The sequence below is a fragment of the Notolabrus celidotus genome, chromosome 8, assembly GCF_009762535.1.
Source record: "Notolabrus celidotus isolate fNotCel1 chromosome 8, fNotCel1.pri, whole genome shotgun sequence".
In the NCBI taxonomy this organism is placed as follows: domain Eukaryota; kingdom Metazoa; phylum Chordata; class Actinopteri; order Labriformes; family Labridae; genus Notolabrus; species Notolabrus celidotus.
Window position 1 is genome coordinate 27900189 of NC_048279.1, and position 23424 is coordinate 27923612.

At 39.9% G+C, this 23424-nt stretch overlaps 2 protein-coding genes across 3 annotated transcripts in view; one reads left to right on the forward strand and one right to left on the reverse strand.

Moving 5' to 3' along the window:
* Positions 1–1836, reverse strand: part of LOC117817840 (C-terminal-binding protein 1) — a 39290-nt gene extending 37454 nt beyond the window's left edge. Inside the window, exon 1 of the mRNA XM_034690611.1 lies at positions 1710–1836. The gene's annotated coding sequence lies outside the window, so the exon portion shown is untranslated. The remainder of the gene's footprint in view (positions 1–1709) is intronic.
* maea (macrophage erythroblast attacher, E3 ubiquitin ligase) lies at positions 1531–21956 on the forward strand. 2 transcript variants are annotated; one of them, XM_034690614.1, is made up of 9 exons: positions 1531–1660; positions 8919–9101; positions 12629–12832; positions 12995–13117; positions 15466–15542; positions 15674–15782; positions 19004–19137; positions 19781–19976; positions 20123–21956. In XM_034690614.1, the coding sequence occupies exons 1-9, from the start codon at positions 1592–1594 to the stop codon at positions 20216–20218; spliced, it is 1191 nt and encodes a 396-aa protein (XP_034546505.1). In that variant the 5' UTR covers positions 1531–1591; the 3' UTR covers positions 20219–21956. The 2 variants fall into 2 exon arrangements, with proteins under 2 accessions (XP_034546505.1, XP_034546506.1); XM_034690615.1 differs by having other exon boundaries at positions 1581–2640.
* Positions 21957–23424: the final 1468 nt, after the last annotated feature.

The window sequence follows — 23424 nt, forward strand, 5'->3', positions numbered from 1 at the left end:
GGACGTAGCATCCGTGATGTCACCCATCTGTTCCTGAGCGCTGTTTTGAAGTCAATCATCGGGGGTCCAAAATGATCAACTTTATCTTCTTCTTTATTATAGTCTCTGTTCTTTTGCAGTAAACATTACTCTCACAGGTGAATGGGTACCATGGGTAACACCGGTGTGTTCGCAGCAGGTTTCAAAGAATACAATACTTGGCCCCACTATGAGACCCATCATGGTGAAAAATACAACAGCTGTTTTAATAAAAAGATAGTTCATTACATGTGAAAATGTTTAGAATGTACTTGTACTTTTTTTTGCGCTAAAACGAGGGGGAAAATTTGGAGTTGTCGGTATTTAGAGCAGTGATTCTCAAATGGGGGTACACGTACCTCTAGGGGTACGTGGGAGTACTGCAAGGGGTAAAAAAAAAGGTGCATCACAACAAATTTAAAAAATGTGATTAAAAACAACTTTATCAACATTATTTAACAATTATTTCAATGCAACATCAAATAGGGCACTATTTCCAAATTGAACAATTCATTCTTTAAATATATTATTTGCAAAACCGCTTGGATCAGACGGCCTCTGTCTGTTGACGTCAATTGTTCAGAGAGCGATTCCATACATTTGCATGCTAACAAAAGTGCGGCCAGGAGGATAACAATGGACAGGTGGTTAAAATGCTTCTTGTTTGACAGAAATAAATCAATGTGCTCCTTGGGCCATCAAAGGTACTAGCTGCCTCAATCTTTAATTTTTTCTGAAAATATTGCACTACAAAAGCATAGAAATGGTGTGATCTTTCATTTCAATGTTATTATGACACTGTAAAACCACATGCATACATTTATTCCTGTTATTTTCCCATATTATCTTTGCCATATTATATTATGTTATATTACATTATTATTGTAACTACAACTCATGGTCATATTACATACCCATATTTATTTTTATTTATTGCTTAATTTGTCATTACCAACCATAATCACACCATGTCAACCTGTCACTACTGAAACATGTTTTAATACTGCCTGTAATTACTGCTATTTAATCTAAATTCCATTTGTAACATTGTATATATCTAAATTGTATTCTAGCTTTATTTATCTATTTTTACTTTTACATATCTTATTTTTCTTTTCATTTCTTTTATTTTCTTTTACATTTTTTTTTATTACTAATTGAAACTTCTTCTTGATTGTACTTATGTCTGGGTTGCTGTAACAACTGAATTTCCCCCCCGGGGATTAATTAAGTAATATCTTATTTTATCTTATTATTTCCTGAAAATTTTCTCGGCCATACAAGGGGGTACTTGGCTGAAATTGTTTTTGAAAACGGGTACACAAGCCAAAAAAGTTTGAGAACCCCTGATTTAGATGGTTGTTATGTTTAATTTTACTGGTCCGGCCCACTTCAGTTCAACTAGTGGCCCCTGAACTGAAAGGAGTTTGACACCCCTGATCTATAACAAAGCACCTTACACAGAGTCAATGCCGGCACCGTCTCACCAGGGGGCGGTAGTGAGCACCCAGGCCATTCTGACTGGATAGAAAAAAAACACAAACAACAACCACAAGAAAACCACAAAACCAAGATGGCGGTGCAAGAGACAGCATCTCAACTGTCCATGGCTCTCAAAGTCCAAGAATATCCCACCCTGAAGGTAAACACAAACTAATATCGGTACATATGAATACCCTAACGACACTCACGTGTATTAAAAGAGACGAGGAGTTGGAAACCAGTGAGAAAATGGAGATTACTAGTTCAGTTGATCGAGAGAGCAGCGAACTTGACAGGAAGGCTAACGTTAGCTGTAGCATCGTCCTCTTTAACTGTCAGCTGTGTTTCTAAAAGCGAGAGCAGAGATCAAGCAGATGGATAAATAACAGCAGCTGTTGATTTCCTTTGTGTGATGTGATGATTTCTTATATCTGTGGTGAAGTCTGCTGTAGGCCTCAGGGATGCTGGATTCAGTTCAAGCGTGTTTTTGACAGAATTGACATTTGTGGTGACTAAATAAGGTTAGCTAACGTGGTGTCACTGTGATAATACGGAGCTGTAAAGGGATGTTAATATATATGAATCATCTAGCTGGTGGTTACTCTCTAACTAATTGGTCGTTAAATGATGTAAACTACAAACATGGACACTGTGGCACAGCTTTTTGCAACGTGGTGGCTGTTTTCCTCGATTAGCAGGTGTGTCGACAAAAGATATTACCTTCAAGAAGTGTGGCCTGCTAGCTAGCTAATTTCTGTGGTTAAAAAAAACAGGGTTCGCCATATTTAACCGAGTAGCCCCCCCAGACACGTATCGTCGAGCATGCAAATAGGGTCTGTCTGAAAGGAGGTAGATATCACGGGGGGGCTGAGCTCGTCAGACACACAATCAGCCCTGCGAGTTAGCGCAGTGTCATCACATTGCTGCTGCTGCTTGCTGCTGCCTCTCTCCTCTCTCTGCTCTTCAAAATGGCCAGCCAGAGAAATCCCAGCCTGGTGCCGCACACACGCACTGATCCTCCATTCCACATAACGTTACTGCGACACCACCACTGCTAAAAAAGACGAGCTGAAAAACTGCTTCCTGTGTTCAGTCGACTCACACACAGCACGGGAGCGACGTCGTAGAAAAGCACGTATTGTGAGTAGCAAATATCTGTGTGGCAAACTGAAATGGCATGATGTAGTCATGTTTGTATGTAGTGTGGCGTTTTTTTTTTGGTGATGATGAGACATGTCTGGGTTTGGAAAGCATGGCTGTGGTTTGGGGGTATGTCTGCCTTTGCTTGGATGCTGCAGTGAGGATGGTGGGCACCATTTTAAGACAGGACCAGTGATGGTTATAATTGGCATCAAATGGGGAGTCTCCAGCTTTTGGAAAGAGCAGTGGTGATTACAATTTGGAGGTATGTTGAGCAGAATTTTAATGTGTCCAATGTTGCCTAACACAGAGGAATCTGCTGAACCCAAAAATAATGTTGATTATTATTTCCTGATCATTTAAGGGTTACTACACGCCTTTTTTAAACCCTAATATATTTAGATTCACACTGTATACTTGTAGATGTCTTGATGTTGTGACCATGATTAGAATCCAGGGGTTAGCCAGAGCCACGTACCTGAACAATGAAAGCAAAGGCAGGCAGTGATATCATCATCCTGCATATTTAAGCTCCATTCACACTCATGGTTGGTAAGAATGATCATTCAGACATGTTGGATTATCCATGCAATAACTTGCTTTCTATGCAGTGTAGTGTACACCTTGGAGTGAGACCTTTGTTGTAATGAGTTCCTCCCATTAAATCAAGAAAGGCAACCATTGACACAAAATCAGCCTGATGATTCTGATATAAACTCCACATGCATGTCTACTGTCCATTGAACCAAGTTGCGTACAACAGGGGTTCTCCAACTTTTTGGGGCCAGGGACCCCTTACAGGTGAGAACATTTTCCAGGGACCCCCTCATAATTGTAACATAGATTAAGCACATGCTTACTACCATTTGCGCTCTTGGATGCCCTTGGAACGACTTGTATTGTAAAACTTATCAAACTAAATACTTTGGACCTTTTCCATAGTGATAAACAGAAATCACTTTAATTTGAATCATGTAAATACCACTTGTATACTTTAAAACAGAGGGTCATTGTATTCCTTGTGGACTCATCGGGACAGCATTTATACTTTTCAAGTAATTGATCTTAAAAGCTTTCAGAAAATTAACAGTAGCAAGACTCACATATCCCTTCGAGCCACTAAATAAGAAGCCTTCTTTGCTTTCTCTGAAGTTGTGGTCAGGATCACCATCTGTGTTTTCTGGCGCATGTATTCCTCGCTCTGTCGCTGGAAAAACTCTTTAGTTTTGTCCCTTTATTCCCGGTGCTTTGTGATCAGATGTCACTTCATTTTGGTCTCCTGTCACTGTTCTCAATAAAACCAAACTCTATACCTGTCGTCATATTGTCCTAATTTAGCTAGCTTGGGCTTAGCATCACTTGACGATGTGAACTGATTTAGACATGGCTACATGCTCTCAAGCTAGTAAGCAAAGCTAAGTAGTAGCAGTAACAGTTGTGATGGAGTGAAGTGTGAATGAGTGATAACTAGGGTGGGAGTAATGGGCACAATATGCAGGTTTCATTGGTGCAAATGGTCCTCATCTGTATATATGCTGTTTATAATGACACAGCACAATTTTAAAATTTATTAGAAATGTATTATTTCACGGACCCCCATGCTATGGTTCGCGGAACCCCAGGGGTCCTAGGACCCCACTTTGAGAACCACTGGTGTACAAAACTAATACCATATTTCTGCTCATTGAAGAGAGTACTATTATTTCCACCTCTTGAAATCTTTCTATTTAAAGTTCCTGTTTAATACTATGATGTAAGGACAAGGCTTACACAAGTCTCAAGTAACTTAAGTTGTGATGGTTCGTTTAAGTGCTCTTGGAATTGGCTTGCAAAGCATCCAAGTATACGTTTCCATCTTGGCCGATCCAGTGTGTTAAATACTGAAAAATCAAGATGCTATATCACAATCAGTGTTTTCATTTGCAGCGTACTTCATGCAGTTTTATCAAACCCAAAACATTCAAAACACAGTCCCTCTTAAACACAATAGGATGTTATTTTATCGCTGCATTTTTAAACTCTACTTAAAGTTGTTTGTGAATTTGATTCGCCTCTTCCACATCTTTCTGTGATCATAAGATACTTTCTTGGCAACACAAGCCTTCACTTCCTGACCCCCAATTATTCTGTTGATCCGTGGCCAAGTCCGTCCCAACAATCCCAAACCCTGACCAGTACAGTGTGTCTGTGGCAGAGCCTTATTTTGACGTGGCCTTTCAGTGAAAAAGCCTGGAGAGCTGATGCTGTTTCCATGTTTCGCCTCTCGCATTCCTGAGCCAGCTGGGCCCCCTGTTCCTGTCGACAGGACTCTGTTATTTACCACCGCATCACAATCTGTGTTGGTGTCCTGCCTGGATCTTTGGGGTTCCACTCTGAACTTTAAATCCAGTACATTCAAGATGATTTCTACAATAGTTTTTTATTTTCACAATAACTAAAATTCTGCAGAGAAACCACATCAACCATCTTCTGCTCTGTGAAGTGATGTGCCTGCATCATTTCCCTCTGAAATGTTAATGATCTGTGAAATTAACTTGGCTCTCTGTGAAGGAAAAAGAACAATCTCAATGGATCACAGCTCTCCAGTTGTTTTTAATATCATATCTTAGAGAAGGAACCACACTGGTCAAACCTCTACAAGAAAATCTCTGAACCAATCTTCTCTTTGTGTGCAAATGTACCAGCATGGTGGTGTCAGTCTGCATCTGAAGGTTCTATGTCCTACAGATATTAAATGTCAAAGCTCTCTTATAATAAAAATGTTCATAGACGTTCTTTTGTTGATGATTATTGATGACCAGTTTTTCACTCTGTTGGTTTTAAAGTTTGAGAAACATTTTTGCAAAGGCATCAAATGAAACAATGAAAAAAGATTTAGACAGTATACAATAATACAGACAAGGTTGATCAATAAAACAGACTTTATTTGTTCAGTGCTTTTCATACACTGACATTGTAACAAAGTGCTGTACATAAAAACAAATTAAAAGAAAAGAAAAGAAAGAAAGAAAAGACCCCCTAACCCACCCACAATCCTAAGGTTAAGAACATGATATATGCAAAAATAATAATAATATTAATGAAATAAATGAAAAATAAAAAAGAAGTGGCTGAACGAATGGAGGAAGAGGAAACACTGTCATGATATATTAATGAAGAAACACTGGAGGTAAAATAAGATGTTAGAACTCAGCACAGGAAATCAAGCTCACCAAAATAGAATGGTGGACAGAAAGACAGAATTTAATGTAATAAACTATTCAAGTAGAAGAGGTATGAAGTGTTTAATTTTCATGTAAATGGCACGACCAAATTTAAGTTTATTTCTTTTTTGTCCTTTTTTTCTCAGAACTTAACTCAGTGCAAATTATGAGAGGAAGGTCAACAGTGTTTTGGTGAGAAACTGATAAAAACAACAACAAATATTAAGATTTTAAGTCGGTACGAGATGACTGTTAATAAAAGAGAACGTATCAAAAGCCACTTACTAATAAAAACAATAATATTTATTTATAGAGCAAAATCTGTATCACAAAGTGCTGTATAATGTTTTAAAGGACAGGTGCAAAATTATGAGCATTTTAAAAGAGCATACAGTTGGTGCATGAACCATTACTATTCAAAGGAAACATACAAATTGGAATAAAACAGGACCCTGTGAAAGACATTTTTTGAAATTATATTTTATTTCTTACAGTCAAAGCAAATCATTTGTGCTCAGTTTTTTTTTGTTTTTACATTCTAAGAAAAAAAGAAAAGAGATACAAAAAATAAATTATAATGGAATTTGAATTCACAATTTAAAAATAAATGGGTCAGAAATGTAATAATAATATCAATAATAAGAATATTAAATAAAGGGGATAAGAGCAAAAAATGTGCAGTCTGACTTCACAGTGAACATTAAAGAGAAAAACAAACAACAAGGCAAGGCAACTTTATTTGTATAGCGCATTTCATACAGGAGGGCAACTCAATGTGCTTTACATTAAAACATTAAAATTATTTGAAACATTCATACAAGCATTAAAGGTGACATATCACGCTTTTTTCATCAATATATATTGGTCTCAGAGGTCCCCAAAACATGTCTTTAAAGTTTATGCTCAAAAAAACACTTTGAAATCAGATTTTGGTCTGCCTGAAAATCCCTCTTCTTCAGTCCTCTTCAGGACACTCTGTTTTCTCTCTGACCACGCCCCCTCAAGAAGTGGATGTGCCTCGGCTCTCCAGCACGTTGATCTAATGTTTACATGTTGGCTGAATATGCACGGCTGCTCATAGATCACGTTACTTCAACCCTCTGAATCTGATCCAGAATCTGATCCTGATAGAGAGGCGCCTGTAGCAGGACCTTTCTGAAGGATTGGTCACAGATTTAGTGTTTCTTGTTGTTTTATTTATCAGTATGTAGATGTGTGTCTTGGTACACAGCTACGAGCATGTAGCTATGTGGCTATGCTAACTAGCGCTAGCACTTATCCATGATAAATAAAAATCATCCACTAGATCTTCAAATCTGCAGACGTGGGGAGTAAAACCGACCTCTGCCAGAAAGGCAGCAGGATCTTTCTGAACGATTGGTCACATATTTAGTGTTTCTTGTTGTTTTATTTGTCAGAATGTCGACGTGTGTCTTGGTACACAGCTACAGCTATGAACATGTAGCTATGTGGCTATGCTAATTAGCGCTAGCACTTATCCATGACAAATAAAAATCATCCACTAGATCTTCAAATCTGCAGACGTGGGGAGTAAAACCGACCTCTGCCAGAAAGGCAGCGAGACCTTTTCTGAAGGATTGGTCACAGATTCTGTGTTACTTGTTGTTTTATTTGCCAGTATGTAGACATGTGTCTTGGTACACAGCTGCAGCTACGACATGTAGCTATGTAGCTATGCTAACTAGCGCTCGCACTTATCCATGATAAATAAAAATCATCCATTAGATCTTCAAATCTGCAGACGTGGGGAGTAAAACCAAAACTTTGTGTTTATTAAGACAGCCTACAACTAGCATGCCTCCCTCCTAAGCTCCTTGTTAGCACACATTTGTGCAGGGAATGAAAAACGGAGAAGTTGAGTTGTATTTTATACAGTCTATGGGCTGAACAGGCTCCGAGCTCTGACTCCGTGACAGACCGGATATTGTTGTTACGTAACAAAAACACGGAAGTCTGAAACGGCTCGTTTCACACACATTTACAGAAAGGTGGAGAAATCAGAACAGGGGCAGAATGGATTTTTTTCATTCTCGGGGGGTTTGTAGACATACCAGGGAAACATATTTCAGGTAGAGAACCATTAAAAAGTCAATTTTGCATGATATGTCACCTTTAAAGAACACAATTAAAATGACAAATATAATAAAACAGAAAAGAAAAGGACAAAAAAGAAAGATTAGAGAACAGAAACACATACATATACTCAAACCCCATCCCTTGGTTTGGTTTGGTTCTTATTACATACATTTCATGCACATTTCCTTTGTTGTCAAAAAATCCAGTAAAGTACAATATCATTGACAGAACAGTATGGTGCAAAATGATATAATATTCAAGTCCAGAATTTAAAAGGAATACATAAAATAAAAACATCAGTCTTCACATTTTAGCCAAGGTAAAGCATCCATAAATGCTCCGCAAATCAGCCTGAACACTAAAGGTCTTCTCCTCACATTACAAAGAATCTTCAAGACAATTCTGATGAAGTCAAATCAGGAAATGCTCTCTGATAAAGTATGTTTTGAGAAATGACTGAAACGAGAGCACAGAATCAGCCAACCTCATTTCCTCGCCCCCCTCACCCTTGTTCTCAGCCGAGTTTTTGGGACAGATAGCAGATCTTTGCCAGAGAATCACAGAGTGTGCCCTGGAGTGTAGGGTGTTAAAAGGTCAGAGATAAAACTGGGGCAGAGACCATTCAGTGCTTTAAAGTAAACAACAAGATCTTAAAATCAATTCTAAAACGGACTGGCAGCAAATGTAAAGCAGCTAAATCAGGCAGGTACAGCAGAGTATCGACCAATAAGGAAGAGTTGTTAGGGATCATTTGGGTTAAACAGGTATGGTACAAAAAATACAATACAAGAAATCTATATTCTCGCTTGGAAAACTTTGTGAAATGAAATTTATCCAAACTCCTTGTTGTCTTTTGAAGTGACCCAAACACTCAGTATTGCTTCTGCAAAGCTTTATCAACTTCAGGTCATTTTCATACCACAGCTCACCCTGAATGCCTGCTACACTGAAGCTAACGTGGTTCTCTGTGGTTTACAGGTCCCCTACGAGACCCTGAACAAACGTTTCAGGGCGGCTCAGAAGAACATCGACCGGGAGACGAGTCACGTGACGATGGTTGTTGCAGAGCTGGAGAAGACGCTGAGCAGCTTCCCGGTGGTTGACTCCGTGGTGTCACTGCTGGATGGCGTGGTTGAGAAACTCAGCGCCCTGAAGAGAAAGGTGAGGGGTACAGATCATGACCATGACACTGATATTTTGGTGCATACACAAGTCAGGTTGAGCTTTGAATTAATTTATAATATGTAAATCAGCTTTCCTTCTGCGCATGAACAAAGTAGTTTTATTAAAAAAGCAAAGCTACTGCACAAAAGCTGCTCTAGTAGATTCGTTCAGCGGCGTCTCTACTTTGTATTACATTGTGCTCAGTGCACAAGGCCAAGAGAACACTGTGTTACACCATAACCCATTGAGAAGCTCTACAGGAGCGCACATACTGGGAATCTGAGGAAAAGTCAACTTTTAGTCCAGCAGGTTTTCTTTTGATGTGACATAAACCACTGATTTATTGTAATGAAGGCAAGGACATAATGTACTCTAGGAACACTTACTGTCTCTGAGCTTTCGCAGAGAAATGTGGACCACATGTCAAACTGCAACCTTAATAGTAGAGTTTAAAGTATTGAAAAGGGGAAAGTTAACAGATTAGTGTTAAATAAATCTCACATAGGTCTGATTTAAAGTGACAGCATGCATGGACTAGTGCACACAGTAATACAATCATGCACTGTGCATTTAAAAACCCTTACACTTTCTTTGTTCAGAAAACATTCTTTTATGAAAATGTAACATGCAGCATTCTGAATATACTGTCTTTAAAATAATGTTGACTACTTTAACTTAGCCTGGCTGTTAATGATTCTCAATGTGGATTGTTTTTCTGTATGAAGGCAGTTTGAGGTAATCTCATGCACGGAAGGTTTAAGAAAAAAAGTAATCTTGGTTTCTGACCCAAAACTAGCTACTCTCAGTTTATTGTAAAAAATTACCAGATACAAATTAGTTTTCTTATACAAGAAAAAGAATCCTGCGAAAGCTCCTTTCTTTTTTAAAGGTGACATATCACGCTTTTTTCATCAATATATATTGGTCTAAGAGGTCCCCAAAACATGTCTTTAAAGTTTATGCTCAAAAAACACTTTGAAATCAGATTTTGGTATGCCTGAAAAGCCCTCTTCTTCAGCCCTGCTCAGAACGGTCAGTTTTCTCTCTGACCACGGCCCCTCAGGAAGTGGATGTGCCCTCTGCTCTCCGGCACGTTGATCTAATGTTTACATGTTGGCTGAATACACACGGCTGCTCACAGACCCACATTACTTCAACCCTCTGAATCTGATCCAGAATCTGATCTTGACGGAGAGGAGCCTGCAGCAGGACCTTTCTGAATGATCGGTCACAGAGTTAGTGTTTCTTGTTGTTTATTTATCAGTATGTCGACGTGTGTCTTGGTACACAGCCACGAACATGTAGCTATGTGGCTATGCTAACTAGCGGTAGCACTTTTCCATGATACATAAAAATCATCCACTAGATCTTCAAATCTGCAGACGTGGGGAGTAAAACCAAAACTCTGTGTTTATTAAGACAGCCGACAACTAGAATGCCTCCCTCCTCAGCTCCTTGTTAGCACACATGTGTGCAGGTAATGAAAAACGGAGTAGAAGTTGAGTTGTATTTTATACAGTCTATGGGCTGAACAAGCTCCGAGCTCTGACCTCCGTTACAGACCGGATATTGTTGTTGCGTAACAAAAACATGGAAGTCTGAAACGGCTCGTTTCACACACATTTACAGAAAGGTGGAGAAATCAGAACAGGGGCAGAATGGATTTTTTTCATTTTCGGGGGGTTTGTAGACATGCCAGGGAAACATACTTCAGGTAGAGAACCATTAAAAAGTCGATTTTGCATGATATGTCACGTTTAAATCCATCTATGCCAAGAACTTGATTCAATGAGGTAACAAGTATGGATATTAAAACATTGATAACTGCACATCTATCAACTCTATTACACACGATGCATGATCCCTGTTCTAAAGGCTGATTTATACTTCTGCGTCGAATCAACGGCGTAGCCTATGCTGGAGGTCTGCGGAGCTCCCAGTCCACACATAGCTGACGTGTACCTCCTCTAAAATGTAACTACATGTAGAATCAACGCGAACCACAAGCCCTGTGATTGGTCCGTTCGGTGGTACTGTATTTCCCACATTTACAGCACTTCCAGGATCCCCGCTCATCGGCTGCACATCAGCCGTGTATTTCATCTCCTCCTCTCTATTCTTCCCTGTAATCATGTCTGTATGATAAACAGCAACATGTATCAATCAATCAATCAATCAATCAATCAATCTTTATTTGTAAAGTGCCAAATCACAACAAATGTTATCTCAAGACGCTTTTATAAACATAGCAGGTCTAGACCACTCTGTCAAATTATGAACAGAGACCCAACATCAAGACAGGGTAAGACTCAGTCTGACCCCACCTTAATCCATCATGAGCATTGCACATCGCAGTATTTAGCTAGTTACAGCAGCGAGGAAAAACTTCCTTTTAACAGGCAGAAACCTCAGGCAGAACCAGACTCATGTTAGACAGCCGTCATGCCTCGACCGAGTTGGGTCTTGAAAGAGGGGTAGAGGAGAATGAGAGAGAGGGGTGATAGTGATGAGACGAGTAGTAGAAGCTGTTGCCGCTGGAGTCCAGCCAGCCGTATCAAAATGTATCAGCTGGAGTCCGGATCGTCCGTATCAACATGTATCAGCTGGAGTCCGGAACGTCCGCAGCAACATGTATCAGCTGTAGATTAATATAACACGCTCTGAATCGCTGTGGAAAAGTAAACAGAGATCGTAGCCGGGCCGGAAGCAGGCGACCCTCAGACGTTTCGTCACTGACACATCGACGCACAAGTATGTGGTGCTCATGTCTGCATCAGCCCCTGCTGTGTAGGGGTGACGCAGAATTATAAATCAGCTTTAAGATTCTACATTAAAAAACAGAAGGAGCATTCTACTCTCTCTGTAGTCTGAGTTAAATTCACCTCAGGCAGGGGGGGCCGTTGACCTAGCGGTGTAAGCGTGTGCCCCATATACAGAGGCTACAGCCCTCATCGCAGAGATCACAGGTTCGATCGCAGCCTTGATCATTTACTGCATGTTCTCCCCCACTCTCTACTCCACACATGTCCTATCACTCTTCAGCTGTCTTATCAAATAGAGGCAAAAAGGCCCAAAAATATAAATTTAAAACAAAAAAATTTGACCTCAGGCTTTTCAGTGAGCTTTTGATTGTATGCAGTCACAAAGTCTTAGAGCCAAACAAAGAAGCTGTAATGCAATCCAGAATCCCATTTGTGGTTATATGAGGATAATTTAGTTTCAATAAATCTGTATCAGCAGGCATCTACATTCAAGTGCAGCTCACAATCCACACTAGACGCCACTCAGCTGTAACTCTATTCTCACTTCTGAAGTTGCTGATCAGACTGTAAACGATGATGAACACAAACAGAAGTCATGGCTGAAGATCCTTCATCTGGCTACACAGGAAGCCCTGAAAATGTAGCTATCGCTCTCAGAGGCTGAATCACAGACAAGTGATAGCTGATGGGTCCCTAGTCTGCACATTGCTTGATCAACCTTTCGTTAACACTTGATTGCTCTTGTGCATGTGTGACCTGCAGGCTGCTGAGTCTATCCAGGCAGAAGATGAGAGTGCCAAGCTGTGTAAGCGTCGCATCGAGCACTTGAAGGAGCACAGCAGTGACCAGCCGGCTTCAGTGAACTTGTGGAAAAAGAAACGGATGGATCGAATGATGGTGGAGCATCTGCTGCGATGCGGCTACTACAATACAGCTGTTAAACTTGCCAGACAGAGCGGTATAGAGGTAAGGGTTGGATTTGTGGAGTATCTGTTTTTGTCTCACAGCTAGTTAGGTTTTCGTTTGCATGAACAGACTGTTTAAATTAAATTCACTTTATGACTTGATCACTAAATCCTTTTCCAATACTTGTCTTTCGTTGTTTATTCTTCCACTCTGTATTTGTAGGATTTGGTGAACATTGAGATGTTCCTCACAGCCAAGGAGGTGGAGGAGTCTCTGGAGAGGCAGGAGACTGCCACTTGTTTAGCTTGGTGCCATGACAATAAATCCCGTCTTCGCAAGATGAAGGTAATTCTTATAAAAGATTAAAAAGATTAACGTCAGAGAGCCAAAACCTTATGTAGTCCTGTAGGGGTGCAATGGATCAAAAAACTCATGGTTCGGATCGTATCATGGTTTTGAGTCACGGATCGGATCATTTTTTCGGATCAGCAAAAGAAAAAAAAGAGAGAAGACAAGACAAATATAACTTTGTCCTCCATTTATTTTGTAAAACACTTTGCCCATTAAATAAAAACAACATTCAACTCAAAATGTACTGCATGTGCAAAGCCCCCTATCTGTGGGCCCAGTCCTGCCTCATTCACTGCATTTGTTTGTTTTTTAGCATTATCTGTTGTGACTGGGATGTTATTAATGTGTCTCTCTAGCTTCAACTCAGCCACTGCTTCAGTCAGTACCTGCACCAGATTTGTGCTTGTATGACTTTCATAGAGGGGGCGTGTCTGCAGCACAGGGCTCCTCATCTCCCACACTGAAATGAGCAGTCATAGTAATGTAGCTTTCCGTTGCCCTGGAAGTCCACCCATCTGTGGTGAGCGCAACAGACGATACCCTGGATAATTCCTCCACAATTTTTGTCTTCTCCTGCTCTTATAGACTTGGCACAATCGTCTCGCTGAAGTGGGTGCGTGACAGAATTTTATAACGTGGCTCAAGCACATTCAGCATTCACTGTATTTCACAGTGAAACCAAAATGCTCTCATACATGTGACTTAAAAGATGCAGGAAGTTTTTCAAGTTCCTCTGCTCCTCCACTTGCCATGACTACCGCTGCGCTTGACGAGCGAGTGTGGATTGAACATGCGGTCATCACGTGAACACCGGCAACTTTTTTTTTTTTTTTTTCATCAACCAATCCGCGGGCCATGATCGCACCTAACCTTGGAGAGGCATCCGTGCGCATCACGGATCAACGATGATCCATTGCACCTAGGGATGGGTACTTTTCACATTTGAACCGATACGGTACCGATACCCGGTACCTGGGAATCGGTACCGGTACTCAACGGTACCAATTTTCGGTACTTTCGCGTGTGTTTATGTGGTAATAAATGTTAATTTGTTTAATAATAAAATCTCAATTTTTTTTTTAAATTTAACGTATTTATTTCATTTAACATGAAATGAACAGAAACTGGATTATATAGATGATTAGATATATTAGCTGAGACATGCTCGTGGCGTCTAATTGCTCTTTCTTGAGTTTATCAATGAACACACGTGAACGCCTGCAGACAGGAAAAAGTCAGTTCTCTGTCTCTTTAAAAGTACAGGACACACAACTTACTTGTTGGGCATTCACGCACACAGGAACGGTTATAAACAGGGCAGGTAGTCGGAGCGAGAGAGTCCGTCTCAACCATAGACTGTAGATAAAAACTAAACTTTAATCCACCTGCAGTTCTGCCTCGCGGTGAGTGCGCGCGCCCATCAGCTGCAGGCTCCGTTTGGCGCGCTCCCACGCAGATGCAGAGAGCAGAGAGCAGAGACGTCCACCCGATCAGCCTCTGACTTTATTACAGGGCGAAAGTATAAAAAGATTGCCTATTCTTCAACTCCCTCACAGTCACAAGGGTTCGTCTAGGTACCGAAACATGGTACTGTTTGATTTTACATGAATCGGTAGTACCGACGGAATTCGGTCGGTACCTATAAAAGTACCGAATTCGGTACCCATCCCTAATTGCACCACTGTAGTCCTGACAGATCTTGAAAAGCTATAGCAATGGCAAAAAGACTCAAGAAACTTCACAGGTTCAAGTCAGGGTTTGGGTTTTGCACGAGGGCAAATACTTCCTGGTTAATGAACAACAACACAGTTGGTGTCACAGACAGACCTGTTAACAGTGTCTTCTGTCCTACTTATGTTTTGCCCCTCTCGCAGAAGCAACATGTTAGAGTGTTAATCCTAAAATTATCATCTTAAACTCTAAAGTCCTGCTCAGATTTTCACAGAGGCAGTATAATCCTCCAGTTAGCCCTACATGTAGAAGTCAACCTTCTACTGACGACCACATGCAGTAATCATCTTATTTTTGTTTCTTCTTTGAGCATGTGTTAAGTGATTGGGTGTAGCTCTAGTTCAGTCAGAGGAGCAGGTACATTTTGCGTGTTTCTTTTTTAGACCGACCTGCTGCAGTGGTAGGATAACAGTTTCTTTTAATTCCCAAAAATCTATTTCGATAATAAATATGAAATGCCAGCCGGAGAATCTGCCAAGGCTGCAGAAGCTGTTTTGAAGGGATCAGTTTCCTGTCTGCTCTGAAGGTTCATTCAGAGGGCAAAAAAAGAAACTTCACAAGTTTGTACAACTTCAGCTGCTTACTGGTATACTTCTCTTCTTCTTTTGCAGAGCTGCCTTGAGTTCAGTCTGAGAATCCAGGAGTTCATTGAGCTGATCAGACAAAACAAACGCATGGATGCTGTCAGGTACTGCGCCTGGGACAACGCACTCACATAAATACATATACATTATTTGAGCATGACATAGTAACTACTACTTTAAACCCCCTACATTAACTTCAACTGTATATACAACTCTGTGTGTCTCTGTGTGTCAGACATGCAAGGAAGCACTTCAGCCAAGCAGAAGGTGGGCAGCTGGATGAGGTTCGGCAGGTGATGGGGATGCTGGCCTTCCCATCAGATACACATATCTCCCCATATAAGGTAAAACCCCAATTCCAAAGAAATATAACATATCTAATATTTGATGGTCAGAACTATTTTACACAATTACAAACAGGTGTACACTCATCTGAGGTTCTACTGCTCAGGAAGTAATTGACTCCAAATTTCTGGATTATGAATGTCAATAGCATCACTTACAATGAGGACAGATCACCTAACTTGCATGTCAACCTATCATGTCATTAAATGCAGCTGTTTAAATTCTAAGATGATGAAAATATGGCTGCAGACCTTTATGGCGCAAAATCAATACAGATACTCAAACACCAGCATCAGCCCTTTTATTAGGGATGCCCCGAACCTGATTCCCACTCTAGGATTGCAGCTGATATAGGCATTTTTTAACTGATTAAGGATCTGCACTTGGAGAGGATCATCTTGCCCTGATCATTTACATCAGCTGTCATAAACAGAGCAGAATTTGCAGCAGAATGCAAATATGCTTGCAAGTCACTTAAGCAGCCCAGTGATGGACACGTCAGCAGTGTCAGAATAAGGGATATGCGTGTTTAGTAGACCAAACAGTTACATGTCACCTAGTTGGCATTAGAATTACTACTCTGTTAAACAAATTATTAATATTTTTTAGGGATGCACCAAAATGGCAGAAACTGAAAATCGAAAAGGAGGAAACTAAGGCCGAAAACCGAAACACCTAAATAAATCATTATGCCACTTATTAGTAGGGAGACCGAGGACAGTTTTAACATTTCACTCCTTGGATTTGAGCTTAAATTATGCATTTTCTGTTTGTGTTGCACAGGCATTTATAGGCCATTTATTAGCAGACACTTGAAGCTAGTTTGTATAGCAGTTTGAACACACTGGGTTAAAAGAGCTCAAAGTTATAGACAGAAATGTCAAAAATGTTACAACTGTCCCCGGTCTCCCCTACCATTGCATTTATGGCTATGACTGTGTGCTAACCTCACTAAAATCAAGGATCTCATTGAACATATCAGACATGGAGGGTGCATGCCCCTCATCTGGTTCAGAGAGACCAGTCCTTTTTTTCTGCACTCTGTTCTCCTTCTCCTGCGCTGTGTGCTTCTCCGTCTCCAAGCGGGTTCTCCACATCCATCGCGGCCTGGATCATTTCTCGTGAGCGCTGCTTTATTCACACATCCAAGTAATGATCTTTATAACATGGATCAAGTACAGTCGCGAAGAAGTGCAGAGGATCCGAATAGATCTCAGTGAAACGTGTGCTGACAGACTCTAAGAGTGTACTTTTCATTGTTTACACTCTTTGGTCCGTCTCAACCTCTTTGCTTAGAGGACGCTTTAGTGCTGCAATTAAAGGAAGAACGGATGCAGACATGTTGGCTCTTATCCAGACAAGCACGTACTGGACGCAGTTTTTGCTTGCGTCATCACAACATTCTGTTTCGGCCATGTTGTTTCGGTGATAAAAGTCTTTCGGTGGCCGAATTTTCAGTGCATCCCTAATATTTGTATTATTGTAGGCCCGATATGTTGGTCATATGTTGTGCCTCAGCTTTAGCGCCGCATCCCACCACTTAGCAAAACTACTGCCGTAAGACCATAATTCTGTAATACTCCACTCAGATGTAAAACAAAACACAGATGACAGATGGTATCTCACTTTGATCTAGAAGATGGAGATAAAGTTGTATGTGGGCTGTGTCTGCTTAAACTGGCATATAACCACTCAACCAGAGCAATGTGTAACCAGCACAGGAATGTGGATGTCAACATGCATGGAAGACTGAAGGCTGGTGATGCTAACACTGCTACCATAAGCTGCACTCTACAAACAATTTGACATCATTTCCCCACAGACTCGGTGATCCCTCGTTTAGCTGTGTTAAATAAATATGCTCTGTTTTCTGAGTGTTTTCTTGCCTTTAGATTACTCGGTTAGTCATTCAATTCAAACTTCCATTTAAAAGACCTGGAAATGAGTCGCCTTGGAACACCCTTTGTGGGAATATTTTAAACTAGAACGAAAAAACATTCCAACATCCACTTGCAATTTATGCAATACAATCATTTTGTGAGGCGCTAGCACTAGAAGTGCATTCAATACTACTTTAACAGACTATATTGTGTTTGGTATTTATTTTTGTATTTCAAGCCATGTGACCATGTGGTGTGATTTTATATGTGAGTTTACAACAATGCTCGCTGTTCAAAGTTAAATGGAATAATCTAAAGACAGCTTTTAGTTCATTTGTTTACTTTAGTTACGTTTGTAAACGTAGGAATACAGTGTACAGCTCTGTTATCTAGACAAACACATGTATATTGATAGTGGTAGATACTCCACTTTAAAAGATCAGATCGGGATCAGGGGCAAATAAAAGCTGATTATTAAAAAATACTTCACTGGAGTTGTGTAAAGAGTGCTTGAAACAGAGAAAGTGCTATAGCAAACCAAGGCCACTAGAGGGCATCTGATGCCTTCCAAAAATCAGCTCTCTCATACTTCTTTACATTTGTCCTTGGGTAGCTCCTTTAAGTAGAAGTGTTGTTATTTCTATTTTAAATTTCACCCACATGACTCTAAGATTGTAACATGTGCCACAGTTAGGATGCTTTATCTCAAAAAGAAGCAAAGAAGACGATCAAAGAAAGACTAGTGTGAAGAAGAAGAACTGACCATCTCTGCCAGCATTTTTAAATTTACTTTCCTCTGTTTTCTTGCTCAGTTATGAACTCCTTCACTTTTCATGTACCTGACCTCAGTGTGAGAAAATAAAGTCCCTTTTAATTCATTCAGGTTAACTTGTAATGATGAGTCAAGGATTTGATTGTTGAAAATGTGTTCAAATTACACGTATCAAATCACTTTGTGGTGACAACCCTCTTACCTACACAGGCAGCTGTGTTTGGAGGGCAGAGAGTCGTTAATCACAGACTGCTGAAAGCAAACAAAAGCTGTAGTTTCCTTTTACCTCTCACTTAGAACTGAAATGCCTGACATTATGTACTACCCTGCTGGTAGTGATTAATGGGCGATGTGACAATGAGGCTGTCTTTCAACTGTATCTAGGAAACAAACAAAACTTGTGTGTGAATAATAAATAGCCTTTTTTAGTGTGAGTTGTGTGGCATGTTGTGCACCTCACTGTCTGTGTTTCCAGAATTAGAGATGTCTGGGTCAGTTGTTGTTTGTCTGGAATTGACTGTTACATAACTATCGTTCTTTCTGTGTCGTCTTCTTTGTTTTCTGTCAGGATCTTTTGGATCCAGCCCGCTGGAAGATGCTGATCCAACAGTTCCGATATGATAACTACAGACTGCACCAGCTGGGAAACAACTCTGTCTTCACTATTACCCTTCAGGCTGGACTATCTGCCATTAAGACACCGTATCCTAACATACTTCATTTGCAGAATCAGATACTTTTGGCCTTTGGAGTTAGTCTTGTCAGCCATATTTTCTCAGGATGCAAAATTGTGATTTTTTTTTTTGTCTATCGTGGATGAAAGAAAAGGTTGGATAGAGTCCCAAAAGATCTGAGAGGAGATGTCCTGAATATTAGTGTGTGTGGCTACAGATACACCTCATTCTCTCCACTGCAGAAAAAGTCCTTTAATAAAGGGAGTAAAGCAACAGTGCACAAAAACTGCTGTGACATCATTTTCAATGCGACATGAGTTGGCTATTTCGAGAGTTGGAAAAAAAATCTTCAGTGGCTGTAGTTGCTCTGCTTTTAGAACATGTTTTTCTTCAGACAATCACTTATTGGAGGTTTCAGCTCCAGACTTTGTGTTTCGCTCATTTGGAATATCAGCTAAGTTAACCAAAAAAAGCAAATGTAGTTTATCAAGCCTTATAGAACACTTCCAGGCAAGTCGTGCCATGCAGGGGAAGTTAAGATGCCATCAAAACAAGTGTTGATCACATGAAATGTTCTCCTTTCTCTCTTCTCCTCTCCAGTCCCACAGCCCTATAGTCTAATGGAAGTCTTCCTATCATGTTATTTCAATCTTTAACCATATCTGTTCCAGTCAGTGCTACAAAGAGGATGGTACTTCTAAGAACCCAGATTGTCCAGTCTGCAGTAAATCCCTCAACAAGTTGGCTCAGCCCCTACCCATGGCCCACTGCGCCAACTCCAGACTAGTCTGCAAGATATCCGGGGAGGTCATGAATGAAAACAACCCTCCAATGATGCTTCCTAATGGATATGTCTATGGATACAACGTGAGTGCATGACAAGATGAATTACCGCTAAGGGCACAATGATGTTGAGCTGAAACTGTTTCTGTTGTGAGCACAGAAGAAAAAAAATGGACACAACCTTTTTTCCTTTCTAATTTTCTTCCCTTTATTTCTGATTTCTTTTGCAGTCCCTTCTGTCCATCCGCCAAGATGACAAAGTGGTGTGCCCCAGAACCAAAGAAGTCTTCAACTTCTCTCAGGCTGAGAAGGTCTACATCATGTGATCGCTCAGATAACTCATCTGAGCATTAACATGATTGAATACGGCTCGTTATTCAGACCAGGCTGATTCAGAGAGCCACCTGTGGAGCTGTGATCCAGTGCCCTTCTCCCCTCCACAGACACACCCGACATCTCCCACAAATTCACTCCTCTCAATACATGAGCGACAGCCGTTAGTCTCTTCTCTTGGCCCACCCATTTTATCACACAGAAACTGGACTGTTCTCCTTTTCAGGCTGTTTTAGATGTGGCTAGATAACAAGAAGTTGTTTCATTCAAGCACATGGACTATCATCATCATTGTTTTACAGTCTCTTGCTCTAGAAAAAGGGCTGAGGAACTGAGAAATGCTAGGTAGAGATTTGTTTTTACGACAACAAATAAAAACTTGTTGAGGTTACTTTGATCTTTTTCTTTTACTAGTGGTATTTTTCTTGACATTTTACTTACATACTGTGTTGAGGCTGAGTTATTGTGTCCCATTAACCAGACTAACGTGAGATTTGGTCATTTTTCAGACACATGTGGCTGGTTCCTGGTCTTAAAGTAGCATCTCATTCTTTGACGCATGCTGTAGACATCCTTTGTCTTCTGGCCATGTTTTTTGTGTGGTTGTTTAGGGGGGATGTGCTGAATGGATCCTTTTAACTGCCTCTTTTTTGCATTTCACTCCGTTTGGCTGTGAAACCAGAGCCCGGTTTGATCCAGTCGGCTCCTTTTCAAATGTAAATACTAGATAGGAATTGATCATCCTCATGTATACATTCAGGGTGCTGGAACAGACACAAAGGTTCATCTTGGAGAAAGATTGCTGAGTGAACTGAGTCTTTTCTTAGCTGGTTTAGTCCACAGTATCCTTAAGTTAACTGGTTGCTCAGTATAACTCGTAATTACTGAGCTGTTAGTTTCACAAACGTGGTTATATGCATTATGGTGTACATACTACCGTAATGAAACCGAGGGAAATGCTCAAACAAGAAACCCACATTTGATGTTTTTATTATCAAACAAATTGTCTTCCTTTTTTTGTTTGAGGTTTAACATTTTCATTTATCTCTAATCATTTTCTCTAATCTTCATCTTAAACTGTACATTTCATTAAACCTTTTCTGTTTTGAGATGCAGGCCCGAGTGATTTCAGTTTAGGAACATTGCCCGATCAGTTTATTTTTCCTAAAATAAGCAGATAATGACGGACTGTGCTGATTCTCAGTCTCATATTTTGGTAATGCTCCTCGCACAGACTTTAATGTCTTTGCATAGGAGAAAGAACACCTACTGTTTCAGCATTGTATGTTTTTCAAGCACATGTTAGCCTTTATAAGAAATGCATGTGGAGGCAGGATCTGTACCTCCACAAGGCAGACTGTCTTTTCATGCAACTTTTATTTAAACCTTTGGTTGTCTAAAACACAACTCATCCTCCTTGACTGAAACCCCACTGTAAATTATGAATGGATATGGAACGTGGGAAAACAACAGGATTTACACAAATCTTGGTGACTCACTTCCATGAAAGCATACGCACAAATAATGACTAAATTGACCATTACACTTTCAGTAGATAATTTCTTCCATTTTTGTTTATTGTCAAACCAAAAGTTGCCTCATTTGTGTCCATCAATGAGTTGGAACTGTATGTGTAAAGACACAGACTGTCCTGTGTGTTCTTGTCAGTAGAATAGATAAAGGGAATGTTTCATGAGCAAAATGTCTCATAAAGATTTCAGTCAACTTTGATTTCATGGTTTCTTTATTTACCAAGTCTGCTTTGCTCTAGAGTCTCTGAAATCAACATTAACATAAGTTGGGGGAGGTGTGATGAGGGTAACGATGCACTGCGGGTCTGCTGATAGTGAAGTACAACCAATTGTGTTTGTCTTTCAGCTGAAACTACCCCTCAGTTGTCTGTATTCAGTGAAAGCCTTTTAATCAAGCAATGAGAATTACACTTATTTATGGTGTAAACTACTTAAAATCTGCTCTAGAGATATATTATTTAAAGACATGAACAAAGTAGACCAACAGGCTCAACCCATGGTTTATCCTTGAAGACTGGAAGAATGTTAAGCTGAGGATACAGTTACTTTTTTAATTAAATACCTGTTAAAAAAAAAAGAAAAGATAATGGCATCTTTTGATATAAAAACATAGATATCCACATCCAATCATCACTACAGGAAATATGTAGTTTGCAGTTATCACTCAAAGAGCCTAAGGATATTTGTAGTAGAGTCAGTTTGTTGATGGCTTCAAGCTTCCTATTCTTTCCCCAAAATTCTCCAAAACACATTAAAAATGTATTTATTTTTTATTAGGCACAATGTTACACCAAAATGATTAAATGTCCCAACATTAACCCATGAAAATAAAAGTTCCCTTAGCTCACAGACAGGTTTTTTTTTCAGATCTTGAATGCCTCAATGAAACTAGATTAGTTTAATGAGAGTTTCAGGTGAGTCCTGCCCGACTACTGTCAGATCCCCGTACCTGGGATCAGCTCCTAAGATGTCCAGTTTTCTCTTATTTTTTGTGTAGGACATGCTTTCAACTGAAATTCATTAACTAAGACCACATGCCAAAGACTTTGAGGGTTTTATTATCTTGGCTCCATGGCTTATAAACAGTGGTGGACAAAGTACACAGCTTCATTACTTAAGTCAAAGTATAGATCCTTCAGGTCAAAAATCAGTCCAATACAAGTGAAAGTTGCTCTGTCAAATTAATACTTGAGCTAAACTACTGGAGTACTTGCTTTTAAAAATACTTAAGTACTCAAAGTACTTCTTAAAAAATCTCAAAACTTTGTATTTTCACAAAGCATGAGTGCAGTCAGGAATACATAGGAGTACATTCTGTTACATTATGTTTATCTAGAAACTATTGACATTTATAAAAAAATATATATAAACCATGGAATTAAAACAGCCACTAAGTTACTCCAAGCACAGACAACTTAGTTTAAAATGTTCATCTGGAATGAAACAAATGTTAGGTAGCTCAACACACTTTCTCAGGTTGGACTGTGAATTTTTGTATGTTTGGGCAGAGTGGGAAACAGGGGGAATATATCAAACCATGCGTATCATTCTTCATTTCAAAAACCTGGGATCAGATTTCAGAAAAGAGAAGGACATTCATGAGCTGACTTCAAATCAAAGGTAGTGAGTAACTAGAGCATTGATAGAAATGTAGTGGAATAAAAAGT

What these genes read in the sequence shown, in the direction of transcription:
- maea (XM_034690614.1), top strand. Translation starts at nt 1,592, where the DNA reads ATGGCGGTGCAAGAGACAGCATCTCAACTGTCCATGGCTCTCAAAGTC. An exon ending in TCAGCGCCCTGAAGAGAAAG is followed by an intron (nt 9,102 to 12,628) that starts GTGAGGGGTACA and finishes TGTGACCTGCAG; the next exon opens with GCTGCTGAGTCTATCCAGGC. An exon ending in CCCGTCTTCGCAAGATGAAG is followed by an intron (nt 13,118 to 15,465) that starts GTAATTCTTATA and finishes CTTCTTTTGCAG; the next exon opens with AGCTGCCTTGAGTTCAGTCT.